This window comes from Onychostruthus taczanowskii, unplaced genomic scaffold, assembly GCF_017590055.1.
Source record: "Onychostruthus taczanowskii isolate IOZ18803 unplaced genomic scaffold, ASM1759005v1 scaffold15, whole genome shotgun sequence".
Classification (NCBI taxonomy): Eukaryota; Metazoa; Chordata; class Aves; order Passeriformes; family Passeridae; genus Onychostruthus; species Onychostruthus taczanowskii.
The window spans coordinates 8,342,433-8,358,930 of record NW_024498685.1 but is presented as its reverse complement, the minus strand read 5'-3'; the positions used below and the strand labels follow the sequence as shown (position 1 = coordinate 8,358,930).

At 41.8% G+C, this 16,498-nt stretch overlaps 1 protein-coding gene across 6 annotated transcripts; it reads left to right on the top strand.

The window, feature by feature from the left end:
* The first annotated feature begins 548 nt into the window (after positions 1–548).
* Positions 549–15,788, top strand: NUP50 (nucleoporin 50). 6 transcript variants are annotated; one of them, XM_041398515.1, is made up of 8 exons: positions 549–773; positions 3,347–3,425; positions 4,507–4,590; positions 7,184–7,379; positions 8,868–9,518; positions 10,725–10,803; positions 11,831–11,949; positions 12,658–15,788. In XM_041398515.1, the coding sequence occupies exons 2-8, from the start codon at positions 3,357–3,359 to the stop codon at positions 12,858–12,860; spliced, it is 1,401 nt and encodes a 466-aa protein (XP_041254449.1). In that variant the 5' UTR covers positions 549–773; positions 3,347–3,356; the 3' UTR covers positions 12,861–15,788. The 6 variants fall into 6 exon arrangements, with proteins under 6 accessions (XP_041254449.1, XP_041254450.1, XP_041254454.1 ...); XM_041398516.1 differs by having other exon boundaries at positions 3,324–3,425; XM_041398520.1 differs by lacking the exon at positions 549–773 and adding an exon at positions 821–1,182.
* The last annotated feature ends 710 nt before the right edge of the window (positions 15,789–16,498 follow it).

Genomic DNA, 16,498 nt, shown 5'->3' with positions numbered 1-16,498 from the left:
GCACACACTAGCCCACTGCTTATCATGCATACCCTGATTATGATTAATGAAAACAATTAGTTAAAAATTATCGAGGAAAGTGAACCAGGGGCAGGGAAGAGGAGGCAGGGCTGAGCAGCAGGACAGCCCGGGGCAATCCCGGCCACGGCCGCTCCCTCAGCCGCCCTGAGGCGCCTCCCGTGTTGAAAATGATTAATTATATAATTCAGAGCCAGTGAGCATGAATTTGATAAACATATATAAACAGGTGAGAAAGTTTTTTATCAGCTTCTGTGTGGAGGCCCCAAATTTTGTCGGGAAGGCAGAATTTTATCCTGGCCGAGGACAAAGCAGCGCCTGGCTGGCTGGCGCTAACAGACGACGTTTGGGGTTTGTTTTTCCCGACATTTCGGGAGAATTCGGTCGGACCGCGGCTCGCGGCGGAAGTCACGTGAGCCGGGGCTCGAGCGGGGCCCCCTTCCCTGGCCGCGGCCTGTGGGGCGCCACCCGCGGCCGCCGGCGGTACTGCCCCCCCCGGCCCCGCCCCGCCCCGCTGCCCCCGCCGGGCGCACGCGCGGTGCGGGCGGGCGCGGCGTTCCCGCTTTGGGCCCCACCGAGCCGCGTCTCCCGGCGGATTCCGAGGGGGCGGCGGCATCGGGGGATTGTGAGAGCGCAGCGGGGCCCGCGGAGCTCGCCCCGGGGCCGTGCAGCCTGCGAGGCGACCCTGCGTCCCGCCCGCCGCAGCGTCGGCCCCGCAGAGTAGCGCGGCGGGAGAGAACCGCCCGCCCGAGCGAGTGAGTGCCGCGGGTCCCACGCGTGGGGGGGCGCGAGGGGCGACCGGGCACGAACGGGAGCCGTGCAGGGATGGAGGGAGCGGGGCGGCGGCGGGGATTTGGGGAGGGATCGCAGGGTTCGGAACGCGCGGACCCGATCGGTCCGTGAGGTGCGCAGGCAGCGCGCGGCGTCGCCGGGACGGAGCGAGCGGAGCCGGGAGTCCAAGCGGAACGGCAGCTGCGGGGCGGCCCCGGCGGCGTCCGGCTTCCGCTTCCTCCCGCCGGGAGCCGCGGCGACGGCGCTGCGACACCGCCGGGCCCGGCCCTGCGGCCCCGCGGCGTTCGGGCGATGCCGCCCCCTGCGAAGCCCCAGCGAAGCCTCGCTTGCGAGCGGCCGCGGTGAACGGGGCAGCGGAGCTCCGGGCCTTCTGTAGGTCAGCAGAGCGTCTGCGGTGTGTCGATTTTAAACAAGGAGAGCTTGTTAAGCGAGCAGGAGATAGGCTGGATATCAGGAAAGGTTCTTCCCCCAGAGGGTGTCGGGCACTGCCCAGGCTCCCCAGGGAATGGTCACGGCCCCAAGGCTGCCAGAGCTCCGGGAGCGTTTGGACAACGCTCTCAGGGATGCACAGGGTGGGATTGAGGGGGGTCCGTGCAGGGCCAGGGGTTGAACTCAGTAATCCTTGTGGGTCCCTCCCAACTCAGGTTATTCTGTGATTCTTTGATATGTTTCTGAAAATACTTTTATCTCAGCCTGTTCAGAACGCGTGCTCCAAAAACTCGGTGAAGTTTGTGAACACCGACCAGATGTAGGTTTGTGTTGGTTCTTGTTTCACGGGATAGAATACACTTCAGGTTCTCTGTTAGATCCTCTAGAATGCTTTTAAAGAGAAATTGTATAAACACAGGGGGATACAGAGAACCCGGAGCCTAGGTCGACAAGGTTTTCCCTGTTTTGGTGGGGGACAGGCTCTGTAGATAATGTGCTCTTTCAATAACTCAAATATTTAATGTAATAATGAAATTAATACATTGAAATAATACTATACTATATTATCTACATAATGTGAATATATGCTATAGATGTAGAATATAGAATATATATACAGAACACTATTATTATATAGAATATATATACAGAACATATTTATTATAAATTAAAATGTATTACATAATATAACACATTCTATATAAAAATTATGTAATAAAATAATAATTTAGATAAAGGTGAGTTTAAAATCTTTAAAATAACTTCTTTCTTAGCTTTTTAATGGGTTAGATTGAAATGATCTCCCAGTGATTATCAAGCTAGGATGTCTGCTTTCAGGACAGAGTGGATTAGGGCATTTAAATATGTATACACAGGCCAATCTTTGTCCCAGAAGCTCTGGTAACTTGACCTTATTTGTGATGTGTGTCAGACAAAATTCAGGACTTGGATGTGTGATCTCCAAGACTGCTGTGCTGCTGGATTTACTGTTCTGAAATGTTCCAAGATGTAAACAAGATATCTTGTAACAATGTATTGTTGCAATTTCTGGCTCTGAAATTCAGCTTTTTGTGGTTTTCTTTTGTCTTTTTTTCTGGGCAGGTCTTAATCACAAACCCAGGGGGGTTTTGGAAGAGTTTTAGTTGTTGTGCTTGCTTGAGATTCAAACTGCAACAAAACTACATACTTCCTTTGGAAAGTTTTCATATTTCGTGTCAGAAGATATAACCATAGTTAGTAAAATATCTCTTTTTTCACATAAAATTCCAGTAGTGTGACTGCTTGCCAGGTTTTTTAGATAGAAAACATGGTATCTGGATTCATTCTTTGGTGTTGTACACAGCTCATAAGTTGTACTTCAGTAAAACAGGACTCAGAACAGTTACAGACATTCCTTCTGCAAAGCTGATTTTGCTTTACATCACAGAGATAAGCAGAAAAATGATGATTTCTCTGCTTACAGCAACTGCTCTAAAATCCATGACCTGACTTACGTGTCCTTTGTAGGACACATAAGTAAGCCAATCTCATTTATTTGTAATTTTTTCCCAAATTTTCAAATTAGTAATGGCCAACCAATCCAGTTTTTTAAAGGAGGGCATTGTCTTCAGTCTTGACCAAGCTCTGCTCAGTTGATTCAGTATTTATTGTAGAAGTTATAAAGCAACTCACTTTTTCTTCCTGCTTAGGTAGGTATCCTGAGGTGGCAGTGGGGAGTGGGATATGGAATGTTTCAACCACAGCTTTGGGGTTTTTGTAGCCCTTCACAATGGGAGTATGTGAGTTATGTTTCTGAAAGGAATTTTTCCAGCTGCTAAAGAAAATTTATGCCATAACTGAACTGTACCTTTCTGTTGTTGCTTTAATTTAAGATTGAATATGGCTGATCACAGCTTTAATCTTAAGTGCTGCTGATTGTTTTTGCCACAACATTTGGTTTTCAGTTGTTGTTCCAATCTTGACTTGCTTCTACATGAACTGCAGTTCCTGTTTGTTTTTGGTTTTTTGTTTTTTTTTTTTGTTCTAAGAATACCAATTGAAGATCACTGGCACTTAGAATTTAATTTCTGTGCAATTCTTTCTAGGATTTTTTGTTTCTTCCACACAGGTGTGAAAAAATGGCAAAGAGAATTGCAGAAAAGGAGCTGACTGACCGAAACTGGGACCAGGAGGATGAAGCTGAAGAGGTAAAATACACATTAGTTTCCCCCCATGTACACTTGCAGGTAGTAGAGTGGCTGTTTACATTTGCTGTGTATCTTGTGCATAAAACCTGTAGTAGAACTGGTTAAAGGTTTAGCAAGTAAAGATAATTTTATAGAAGTGGATTTTTTAAAATTATTTTTATAAAACTTACAATTATGCAGACTGTACAGCAAAGCAGCTTTTAAGAGTGAAAATTTCATCAGTGGTTGTGGGGAAAGGAACTTCATGTTTCTAGAGGGAACCCCAGGCTTGTTAAAATGCTTTTGAACTCTTCAAATGTGTGATAGGTATTTATTGAATTGACAGGAAAAGCAGACTTGATTTCTGGAGATAAATGCTCTGAATGCCTCCAGTATTTTTTGAGGGTCAGTAATAGCTAATTTTAGAACGATGTTAATTTTAGCTGAATTTCCCCACACAGCCAGAGGAATTAGGCAAATAATTAAGTGGTATATTCCACCTGATTTTAAAAAGAGATTTTCGCTTTTAAGGTCTCATACTTCCTTATGGCTCAGGTTTAAACAAACTCGTTTAGTTTTTGTCCAACTAAAAGTATTAAATGCTTAGGCCTGTAAATGTAAAAAAGAAAACTGTCTATTCCAGGAATTTGAAAATAAGAAAACTTAATTTCCTCATTTCTTGCAGGGTGGTGCTGAGCCATTAGCTGTCTTTGCTAGTGTTTGAGCTACAGCAGGCTGCTGGAGGTAGCCTTAGAGCCCACATCTCCATATAACTGCTCCAGATTCCGTTCAGCAGAGAGATCTTAGAGCTGTGTTTTAAAAAAGCAACCCAAAACTTACATTATTTGTTGTAGTAAAATGGAGATAGCACAAAGAGAAATGTAGTGCAGGACCAGAAAGAGTTTTCCAAGTATCAGCTGACATTCAGGTAGCTGGTAAGATGATTGACAGTGCAGTATTTTTGGAGTGGGCTGGTTTTTAACTTCTTCCCTTGTTTGTTTGGTAGCAGTGTTAGAGTTGTGTTCAAAACCTGATCTCAGCCATCCCTTCATGTTCTGTGTTTTGAATATTCCACTAATGATTCCCTAACTTCCTCTTCAAGGTGGGAACATTCTCTGTGGCAAGTGAAGAGGTCCTGAAGAACAGAGCTATTAAAAAAGCAAAGCGCCGAAACGTTGGGTCAGAGGTAACGTAGTCACTGAGCATGGGTGCTGGAGTTTCACTCAGTCACAAAACACAACATCATGCTCAGCTTTCTGACTTCTTGGGTTTGTGGTGAAGCTGAATAAAGTTATCATTTCAACTCACCAGGTCATATGTGCACATGAACTTTGCCTTTACTGTTCCATGCTAAGAATAAGCTGAGGCAAAAAAAGGGTAATACTGCTTTGACTGGCTGAGCAGGGTGTTCTTGCATTTTTTTGAAGTAAAAATAAAGAATGTTTCAGATGCAATGTTGTTTGAAAATGGGTAAAACAGCATTTTTACTGCTTCCATTTTTTGTAGAGATGGAAGTACGGAAATGCAAAGTTATTAGTTATCCATACTGGAGGGCTGGGGGATGTCTCAGAAGCTGTATTAGTGAACACCCAAATACTAAGCGTCTCTGAGAATGAGAAACATGTCTTTTGTTAAGAATGCTGCTACTTTTTTTTCCTTCCTCCCTGTCAAGAGCTTTAGTGCCATCTACTCTTTGCACTAACAAATTGAAAATTGAAAGGAAGTTGGCCTTTGTTACAGGTTTAATCCCTGTGAAAGCATTTTTCCAGTCCAGCCAAATTGTTGTCCTTTCAGAAATCCTTGACAAATGCTTTGTTGTGTATATTTTTCCCAGACATCCTTTGAACAAGGCATGCATCGTGTTAGAAACAGACCTGGAGCTTTATGTGTTACACAGATTGCTCTAGGACTGCTTGGGGCTAGGCACAGTTAGGAGCTAGACAGCCTTCTCCTATGCTTTTGATTTTCCTTCTTCAGTCCAAGCACTGTAAATGAGGAAGCTGTTTTAGCCCACTAATGCCTTGAGTAGTTTTAGCCACAAATGTGGTAGAGGATACAGTTAAATAAATGATTGTACTGGAAGGAGGTGATGCAAAACATAAACTGCAGTTTGAGCAGGAGAGATTCAGGGGCAAATGGAATAGGAAAAATAGAACAGAATGAGAAAGGGGACCAGATGGGTTGTAGAACTAGTCAGGAGACTGGGATCAGGCTGCTAGAACTGGTGGAAGGGCTGGTGACAACTAGGGACCATGCAGCCCCTCACTCTTCCTCCTAGTGGCATGAGGAGGAGAATCAGAAAAAAGGATAAAAACATGGGTTGAGATAAGAACAGTTTAATGATTGAAGTATAATGAGAATGATGATAAGGGAACAAGAAGAGAAAGAAATAAACCCCAAGAAAAAGCAGTGATGCACAGGACAGTTGCTCACTACCCACTGACCTCATTCCATCCCCAAGCAGGAATTAGCTTCTCCCAGGCACCCCACTCCCAGTTTCTCTGCTGGCCATGACATTCTGTGTTCAGGTCACTGTCCTGGCTGTGCTCCCTCTCAGCTCCTTGTGTCCTGCTCACTGGCAGAGCATGAGCCACTGAGAGGTCCTTGATTGCTGCTCAGCACCAGCTAAAACATCCTTGTGTTATCAACATTCTTCTCACCCTGAGTTCAAACCACACCACTGTACCAGCTACTAGGGAGCAGGTTAACTATCCCAGCCAAAACCAGGACAACAGGCTGGACAAAATCTAAAACACAGAAGAGATGACAGGGCAGCTGAAGTTGTGTAAGAAACCTGTGAAATATTTACAAAAAGCAAAACTTGAAGCTTACATGGTTCCTACATGGAGCAAGCAGAATGCTGCAGTGAAGAAGACAGCACTTTAACTGGAATGTCCAGAGAGAAAGGTGGGACTGATCAGAGAGAAGTGCAATAAAAATACCTACCTAGGAATGAGAAGCAGAGGACTGCACTGGAAAAAATAGCACAAAAGGAAGCAAAGAGACCCATAACCACAAGGTCAGCCTAAACTTGACAAGCTTTGCCATTTCTTCAGTGGCAGAAGCAGAAGGAACTCGAAAGCAGTTCTCTCATGGTTTCCCAGAGACAATGAAAGTTCACTTAGAGTAGTAAAAGTTCATTACCTCCAGAGGTCTAAAAATTGCAGTGCTTTATTTGCATGTTAATTGTACTTTGTCTTTTAGAAACACCTAAGAAACTATACCTAAAATAATACAGTTGCAAAGACAGTGATCAGAACTGGGTAATAATGAAAAGGTTGCATTGATAAATATTTTGTGGTCAGGTACAGTCTGTCTTTGCATCTTCTATCAGTCACATTGGAATATTTCGGGTAAATCAGAAGAGGTTTCATAGGTGACTCCAGAGTGATGAGTGGATTAAAGTATTGGGCTCTTGACTGCCATTGTAAATGCTAAAAGTTGTTGAAAATAAACCTGAAATCACATAATCTTCTGTAGTTATTTAAAGAAAATAAGATGTTGTGAATGTCTAATAGGTAGTCAAACACATCCACAGCTCTGAACAACTTCCATGTATCCACATCCTAGACCCAGTTTATTTTCATACCAAACATCTGAGTCTTTTAAAAACAGGAGCAGTGTGTGTCATAAGGAAGCTGTTAATTTTGTTTGCATAGCTGACACAGTAATGCATGGAATGACACACTGAGCTAGGGAAAAATAAACCAGGAATATTAACTGGCGATAGGATCTGTGTGGAGAAGATTTTGTAACTGGTCTCTCTTTTTCCTCCCCAGTCTGAAAGTGGAGGAGCTTTTAAGGGGTTTAAAGGCTTTGTATTGCCTTCTGGAAAAGGAGGAGGTGGCTTCAGTGGATTTGGGAATGGTGCAGGAATAAAGCCTTTGGAAGGGCTGTCCAATGGAAGCAGCAGTGTCTCCAGTACTCCTCCTTTCAGCAGTTTGAAGAGCACCTCTGAAACACAATCAGCATTTGGTAAGTTTTAAACAAGCCTACATATTTATCAACACCTTCAGTCATAAAATTTGTAGGGTTATTTTAGTAGTGAAGAAACAAATGTAGACCATCTTATAGTTGTGTTTTAAGGTTTTGAGACTTTATACCTCTTTGTAAGATTTCTTATTATTTTAGAGTGCTGGAGGGACAAATTTTCACATGCATGCAATTTAAAGAGGTGGCAACTAAATTCACATTTCTAATACTGGAGAAAAAGTTTTTTAGGCACAGATGGAAATGGAAGGCACTGGCATAAGGCAGTCTGTAAAAGGTATAAGGCATCTGGTAACATGTCCCAGTTCTTTGAATTTAAATAAAAAATACATGCTGCTTAGCTAAAGTCTTAATCTTTTTTCCTTGTACATCTTATTTTGCAGACAGTCTTACTAGAATTTTATCTGTTACAGTTATACCTACATTTTAAGACATTTGAAATACTTCAGCATGTTGAGCTGTCATGCTTTGGAATTCCCTGAGGAATATTAGTTCTGTCCCTTTGTGCTGGACATGCAGAAATGTTAACCCTGTCACCACAGAATTTTGGAGTCACCATGCCATAGAATACAATTGGTGGAGTTTGAACTTTAGAGTAACTTGGATTTCAGTGAGCTTGAATAAAATAAGAGAAACAGAAATATTCAACGAGAATTTTTCTAGTTTGCTTCTTAGGGTTTTTTATACAGAAGTGTTCAAAAGCTTGTAAAATTATGGGCTAGTGCACTCAGGGTGGTTTAAAGCACATTTAAAGCACAAATGGCAGGAGATAAGTTGAGTTTTTTGATTTAATAAGCGTTACAGCTTGCTGAAGTTGTTAGATTTTTGTAAGATTTTGAAGGTTTTGGCTATATATAAAACATGTATTTTTTTAATGTTCTGTACAAGATGTCTTTGGATTTTTTTTTTTATACACCAGTGTGCTCCATCTACCTTGTCTATCCCTAACTTATTTGTCTAAATGAAAACTTGGATCTGCTCACTGGCATGGGAGTAACTGGGGCACAGTGTGACTCAAAAGAAGGAGATCAGCTGAGTAAGGATGAGTGTTCCAATTAAGAAATACTGTACATGTTAGGCTTTTAAGAGAGCTGTGCTTTCTGGGTTAAAAAAAAGGTTCTAAGCCACATTTCTCATTAGGTCAGCAAAGCATCTGTCTTGTTTTGTTGTGTTATTTTTTTTAACCAGAGCTTATTAGACAAATGAGTTAAGTTGGATATTAGACAGATGAGTTAAGTTGGATATCAGGGAAAGGTTCTTCCCTCAGAGGGTGCTCAGGTACTGTCCAGGCTCCCCAGGGAATGGTCACAGCCCCAAAGCTGCCAGAGCTCTGGGAATATTTGGACAATGCCCTCGGGCACAGGGTGGGATTGTTGGGGTGTCTTGTGCAAGGCCAGGAGCCGGACTCGATGATCCTGGTGGATCCCTCCCAGCTCAGGATATTCTATAATCCTTGGATTTTTCTTGTAACAGCATCCCCAGTGTCAAATGGTCCCAGCGCTGCGGCGTTTGCGGAGAAGAAGGCTGCCAGCCCGGCCGCCAACGGCGGCAGCCAGCCCTGCCCCTCCTCGGGCGGCGCCCCGAGCGCGGGCGCCTACCACAAGCAGCTGGCTGCTCTCAACCGCTCCGTGCGGGACTGGATCGTGAAGCACGTGAACAGCAACCCCCTGTGCGACCTGAGCCCCATCTTCAGGGACTACGAGCGCTATTTGGCCAGCATTGAGCAGCAGCACGGAGGCAGCAGCGACAGCGGCTCCGAGAACGAAGGCGCCAAGACCCCCGGCCCGCGGGCCGCTCCCGCGTTCGGCGGCTCAAAGATCCAGCAAGGCTCCGCGTTTCTGTTCAACAGCAAAACTGAGGATACCTCGGACAAAAAACCTGAAGCTGCGTCGGAAAAAAGAGACCCGTTGTTAGGAGCTACGTCAACTGTCTCGTTTAATTTTGGCAAGAGTGTTGACAGTTCTGTTTTGTGTTCCCTTGGTTCAGGAACGCTTAGTAGTTTCTCATTTTCTCCTGGGAATTCAGGTTTGTTTGGAAAAGATGCAAACCAGGCCAAATCTGTCACTGCGGCGTCCGCCAGTTTATTGGAAGCTCAAACAGACAGTGGCAATACTGATGACAAAGGTAAATTCTATGTATGTCTATTTATAGTTGTTTTAATGGTCAGCTGTGAGTGCATGTGACTTAGGAATACTAAAAAAAATGCAATATTAAGTTCACTGAGATGATGGCATGGTGTAACGTCTGAGGAGGTTTAGGCTGGATGTCAGGAAAAGGTTCTTCCCCCAGAGGGTGCTCAGACACTGCCCAGGCTCCCCAGGGAATGCCAGAGCTCCAAGAGCATTTGGACAATGCTCTCAGGTACAGGGTAGGATGGTTGGGGTGTTCTGGGCAGCGCCAGGAGCTGGATTTGATGATCCTGGTGGGTCCTTTCCAACTCAGGAAATTCTGTATTCTGTGATCATCATCATTCTTAAATTTGAAAGTACAGAATTATACCCCTAATCAAAAACCCAGCCTTATATAAGCAACACCAAAAGTATGTGCTTATCAAGACTTACATACTTCTGTCAGATTTGTACTTTATACAATATAATATACAAAATAATCCTAAATCTGAGGACAGGAATTGATGACATTTAAAGCAGCTGGTATGTTCACCTTTGAGCCTGCTGGACTTGTCAATCCCACTACTTTTCCTAGTAGGTTTATCAAGAGGTCCCTGCAGTAAAAAGCATGAGATGCAGAACAGTTTAGTCCATTTTACTTAATAGATTGTAAGGAGGCCTCCAAAGTTACATAGTACCTGACAGCTTTTCTCTGGTCTTTGCCTGTGCTGAATACAATGGGGTGATGGAAATCCCAGTAGCTGAGAGGCTGGAAAGGCATAACCTGCCACTCTCTTATCTGTCATTCTGCAACTATTTCCCTTCCCCCAAATTAAATGTGGCTCTTGGAACTATTTATTGTGCTCTACTTGAACCCATTTGTGGAGAATACTCTGAAGTGTGAAAACTGTTTCTGTTCAAACAGAAGCTTTTGACTTACTAAGCTTTATATTGTTGGTGTTTGATTGTTTGGTATGGATTGGGTATTTTCATCCCACTTAACTGAAGGTGAGGATGAAGTTGCTTTAAGAGCTGAATGAAAAGCAAGTAACACTTTTTTTTGTAGCTGAAGCTGCTGCAGAGTACACATGGACTGAAAGGTGTTCTGGCTGTCACTGACCAGCCACGTGTCCATGCCAACCATGGTGGGCATAAGGGACTGCCAATACACTGCCAAAATCTGTGCTCACAACATTAACATATTAAAACTTTCTATTTAAAGGAGGGGAAGAGGAGGAAGAAGAGCCACCAAAAGTTATTGTTAATGAAATAAAAGAAGATGATGCTTTCTACTCAAAGAAGTAAGTGACTTTAACTTGGTAAATAAAATTAATACCTGTATTTACTGTGTATTGCTATTCTTCACCACTGCAGTGCATAATTAATGATGTTTCCCTGACTTCCTAATAAATAAAACTTGTTAGGAATCCACATAGAATATGAACTTGTAAACGAATTTAATTACAGGCAGGAGTGTGTAAGATCTTACTAAAATCCTTCTGTATCTTGGGCACAACTGTAATAGTTGTACATGTGATTAGCTTTTTTAACAAGTGAAGATGCTTCTGCCTTCATCAGGTTTTGTACAGTTAAGTTGCAGGACCTTGGGCTTTTACCACAGAAACCTTATACAATACTGCTGGAAAATGCACCAGGTGGATTTGCATAGCCTAAAATAAGACTCTTCAGTTGGAAAATGCTGATTATTATTATATGAAGGGGTGAACAAGTTGTGCTTTTAAGCTCAAAATGAAACTGGCTCCACTAGAAGCAGTTTTTCAAAGCATGTTCAGTAGTCCAAGTAATTGCATGTCTGCTTGACACTCAGCACAGAATTTGTCCTGCTACAAAAAGTCATTAACCAGATCTGAAAAGTGTGTGCTACTTTATTAAAATGGCTTCAGGTTTATTAGAGCCTCAGTTAAAAAATGTTTATAAATTGTACAATTAAATCTTATTATAACTTCAGAATGATACAGCCAGTTCTTACAGCTTTCTAATTAGTTTTTTTTTTTTTTTTAAGTAGCCTACATTTATTGCTCCTCACAGGCCCTCAGTACTCAGGGCTTTACTTTTCCCTGAAAGCAATACATTTATCATTTCAATACTGAAAGAAATAATTCACTTCCTCTTTCATCTCCAAGTGCTGTCCATTAGCACATGAAACAAGGTCAAGAATAATAAAGATTTAGGTTGCTCACAGCATGTGAAATCCTGATTACTGTTACTGTGAGTCAGATGGATACACGTACCTGGGAGACATCTTTTTATTTCATCTCTACATGGCTGCACAAACAAGGAATTGGGTTTTATTTTTTTTCTCCACAGGTGCAAATTGTTCTACAAAAAGGATAATGAATTTAAAGAAAAAGGTGTAGGAACATTACATTTAAAACCAGCAGGAAATGAAAAAACTCAACTCTTAGTACGAGCAGATACCAATTTAGGTAAGTACATTTATCTCAGTAAGGAGTCTTGATGTCAAAATTCCTTGCTAAGCATTAGGATTTTTTGGGTCTTTTTTACACATCATTAACAGATACAACTAGTGAAAAGCTTTCTACTTTTTTTTTCCTAAATCATTTAGAATTAGTGACAAACACTTGGATGCCTCTAGTGAGCATTACAAAAGACAACACATGAAGCAGTGCAAGAAGTAAAAGGCTATGGTGTGTGTTTGGAGATACAAAGTACCTGTTGTACCCTGGGTTGTCCAGACTAACATGTCTGTCTGTGTCAGAACATTTTGCTTCTGCATATGAACCGTGTCTGGTGGTCAGAATGAGTAACTTGGCATAAACTAAGCATGGATTAGTGCTTGTGACTGGATTCCTCATTTGCTGCTTCTCCCTTGTCCCCTTCCTGTTCTCCTGTGTCCCCCTATTATCATTGGATATTCAGGTTCCTCCATTTAAAAAAGGAGGATGCAGAGATTTTCTCATTTCTAGTGAGGAAAGAAATCTGAGAGGAATGGCCATGAGAGGAATGGCCTCTGAGAGGAATAGATGCTTAGGAAAGAAGAAGACAAACATACATATTTGTGAATTTCCTTCCTTCCAAACACCACCCTAAATCTCTAGTATCTATTCTAACACTGTATTGCAGTAAAAGCTAGAAAATGGCTAATGGTAAATTTTTCCCCTCCTCAAATGCAGGAAATATTCTGTTGAATGTTCTAATTCCACCTAAGATGCCGTGTTCAAGAACCGGAAAAAACAATGTTCTTATAGTTTGTGTTCCTAATCCACCCATCGATGAGAAGAATCCAGCTGTTCCTGTCACTATGCTAATAAGAGTGAAAACAAGTGAGGATGCAGATGAGTTGCACAAAATCTTACTGGAGAAAAAGGAGGCTTAAATAAGTTGCAGTCCATGATTTGAGGAATTATTGCCAAACTGCTGCTGCTCTTTTTTTCTTCCATAACTTCATTTGAACATTTAATTCTTTACTCTGATATTAAGAACTGTTATAGGAATTCTGGAAAAATGATGTGAGGAAAAGCTAAACTAGCTAATAAAAGCTTTAATAGAACACAAGTGTTGGACTGTGCTCCCTCATTTTCAGTATCTAAATGCAGGACCTCTTCTGGATAAAGCACATGGATGTAAATCCAAGCATATGTTTTTAGCACCAGTCGACCAAATGGACAGAAATCTGGGTACAAAAACATGGTACCAGAGCTTCCTTACAGACTGTAATACAATGCAAGCACCTCCTGTTTTGGGAAGGGAGGATGTTCAAGCTTACCTGTTGTGACTGTTTCTAGACCACAGATTTTTAATTGGTCTGTTGTATTCTGGTGAGATGACTTTTCAGACCCAGTGATGATCTCCATTGTGCTGGGTCTGTGCCCTTGCAGACCTGTGTGCTTTCAGGACTCAGAGACTGCAGATATTTAAAAGATAATTTGCTTGTGTAGTCTTGTTGACAGTAGTGGTTCCTGCAGAGGAACTGTCAGTTCTGTTCTTACTGTAGCAACAAGCCAATGATGTGCAATATAGTACAAGCAGACAACTGGAAGACAGTTTTATCTTGGACATACTGGCATTCTCTGGCTTCTGACAGGTCAGAAGCAAAGGGTTCACATGCTCCTTCCAAGGTGTTTGTCTCTAGTCCCAAAACCCAGCTGAGGCAGAGCTGGACGTGCTGCATTGCTCCTGCTGCTGGTACTCTGCTGAAGACAGCTCTTCCCACCAACAAACTTCAGGACTTCTAAAGACCTTTCTGTTGCCTGTTGCCCTTGCCAGGAGACACATGCACAAGGGTGTGTGTCAGTATGTATTTTTCCATGTGATAAAATGCTATGCTGCACTGCATTAAGCAAAGCAGCAGAGTGCAGCTTTGCCAGAAGCTTCCTGTTGCATGTGGGGAGCATGGGGTAATTTGTAAACTTAGTTTTCAGCTGTGATAAAATTAACCAGGTGGCAATAATTTGGAGATCAGAACATTCATTCTGGTCTTGGTTTTGCTCTCAACTTTGTCAGACCATGTTTGGTAGTTTAAGCCTTTTCTTTTTTTCAAATGTTTGCTGGAAACTCCTTCCCTAGTAACTTTTTCTACTTTGCTTCCAACTCTGGGACTTCTCCAAGAGCTTGATGATAATATGAAACTTGAACTGCTCTTAGATGTGTCACACTGACCAGCTCTGGCAAGATGGAACAAACATGCTGTTTTACCTCTGGCTAATGTGATACAGAGGAAAAACCCCTTTCCTTAAAAAAAAGTCAGTGTGACAATTCACACAGGGGACCTGGTAATCCAGCACAGTGGCATCCTGTGTGCAGGGAACAAGGAATAACAGCATTTGATGAGGTGCAGCACATTTCACCTGCACCCCTGCTCTGGGGGGAAGCAGATGGCTGCCCCTAGGCCTAATTCACTGCACAATTCAGGTTATGGCCTTTTCCCCCCTCTTTGTTAAAAGGAAGAAAATCTTGATTTTAGCTATAGCCCTGTTGACCAAAGTTCCAAAAGAAAAAGGCCTTTACTCACATTTCAGCCACGCTTAGTGTACAAGAATTGCATTTTTAACACTGGAATGTGAAGAGAGCTTAGATGCCATTTGAGATATTTGAAAAATAAACTGGTGCCTTTGGGGGTTTCTTTTTGCATCTGACTAAGTACTTAAACCACTAAAAGTCAGTGACATTGCTTTCCTCAAAATAAGATGCTTTTTTTTTTTACAAAAAGTCTTGCTGCTACCTAAATTGGAGGCCCAAAGCTGACAGGGTGTGTCTAAATGTGTATGAATGAAAAACAGAATGCTGCCTAAGAGTTTAGTCCAGGCTCTGGTCCAAGGGCTCAGTTAATTTTGCATTTGTCTTTTGACTGTAGTGTCTTAACCCTGTCTCTGTACACAAAGGTTTATAGACAGAGCTCTGGTTGTACATCCCATAAAGAAAAGCTCTGTTCTATAAAAGCTTGGCCTTTTCTTTGCTTACTTCTGAAAGCTCATGGATTTGGAACCATTCCTTCATCCTTAGAAACGTGGACCAACAAACTGAACTTAACACTTCTTTCCTTATGCTTGCCTCTGAAGAGGGGCAGTTGTTAGGTTTTGCACACATGGATGTGGCCCAATTCTGACAGTAACCTCTGCCCTGTTTCCAACAGAGTGAATGGAAAAATAAGTAGATTTACACAATAAGGTGTTGGAAAGAATGAAACCTTACCCTAGCCATCGTAGCAAGTAACACCTGAATTCTTCTGTGCATGTATTTAATCAGTAAAGCCAGGTAAAAAAAATTGATATGTCACCTTCATTAGAATGTCAAATATGTGCATAAACATAAAATTTTGAACATTTTACTTGGGAAAAATTGCCTCTAAAAGGACAGGGAAGAATTTCCCTGCAAAGCAGATTTTAATCAACATCAGTTCATGGTGACCATACCATTATGTGGACTATGAAGCAGGAAAAGATAGTCTTACACTGACAAACTTGGTGCTCAGGTATAAAGCACAGCCTTTTCCAGCACTTTAGAAATTTTTGATGATGCTTCAGTTTCTATTTAATGAGTACTAAAATACAGAAATGCTGTAAAAGGCCAGAGATTGTTAAACAGAAATAAAGGCCTTAAATGAAAAAGCAAATTTCATGGAGACCACAGACATCAGTGTACTACTGCCTTCATAACAAACTGCACATGCTATCCAAGGAAAGAATTTTGATCAGAATTCCAACTCAAGGAGGCATTCCTATGTCTTGGTTGGTAATGTATTTAACAGCTGGATATCAGATACCTGATATTAAAGATGCAATTTCTGTCCCAATTTGCATTAATGCCTTCGTTGTTCCATAGATGTTGGAATGTCTTATCCATTCCTTCTCCTCTATTGGTAATGTATTTAACAGCTGGATATCAGATACCTGATATTAAAGATGCAATTTCTGTCCCAATTTGCATTAATGCCTTCATTGTTCCAGGTGTACATAGATGTTGGAGTGTCTTATCCATTCCTTCTCCTCTGATTTTGAAGTTTCAGCTGGAAAATAAACATTTCTGCTTCTCTTAATTATCAGAATAATTTCTAAGGGAGATTATTATAGTGGGCTTGAATTTTATTTAAAAAATACTAAATTGCAGTATGCAAGGTTTAATTTGGGAGGGCAACACTGTGTTCCTCTAAGCCCTTTTGGTTGATGGATGTGAAAGTTTATATTAAATTTACAGTTCAAATGAACATACTGTAGAACATAAACCAATCAGGAGGTTTGCTGTGCTATTGAAACTGAAGGTCAGCTCCCTTTGCAGCACTGTAACATTTAAACTGTCATTAAAGATTGACTTTCTGATGCCTTAACTTATTTGCATTTGATAAAATTTTGTAGCTGGTGCCTGTGTGCAGAAATTACCTGACATTAAACAATTTAAAGTGGCATGAGCTAGTCTAAATCCAATGAAGATGCTGAATGTGATGATTTGTTAGTTGTTAGTAGATTTCAAAATGCTCTGAATTTTTCAGTGGATACTTAAGTTTTACATACAACGTGT

Excerpts from the sequence above, each read along its gene's own strand:
- NUP50 (XM_041398515.1), top strand. The coding sequence starts at position 3,357 with ATGGCAAAGAGAATTGCAGAAAAGGAGCTGACTGACCGAAACTGGGAC. Across the intron at positions 4,591-7,183 it reads GCCGAAACGTTGGGTCAGAG|TCTGAAAGTGGAGGAGCTTT; the intron begins GTAACGTAGTCA and ends TTTCCTCCCCAG. Across the intron at positions 11,950-12,657 it reads ACGAGCAGATACCAATTTAG|GAAATATTCTGTTGAATGTT; the intron begins GTAAGTACATTT and ends CCTCAAATGCAG.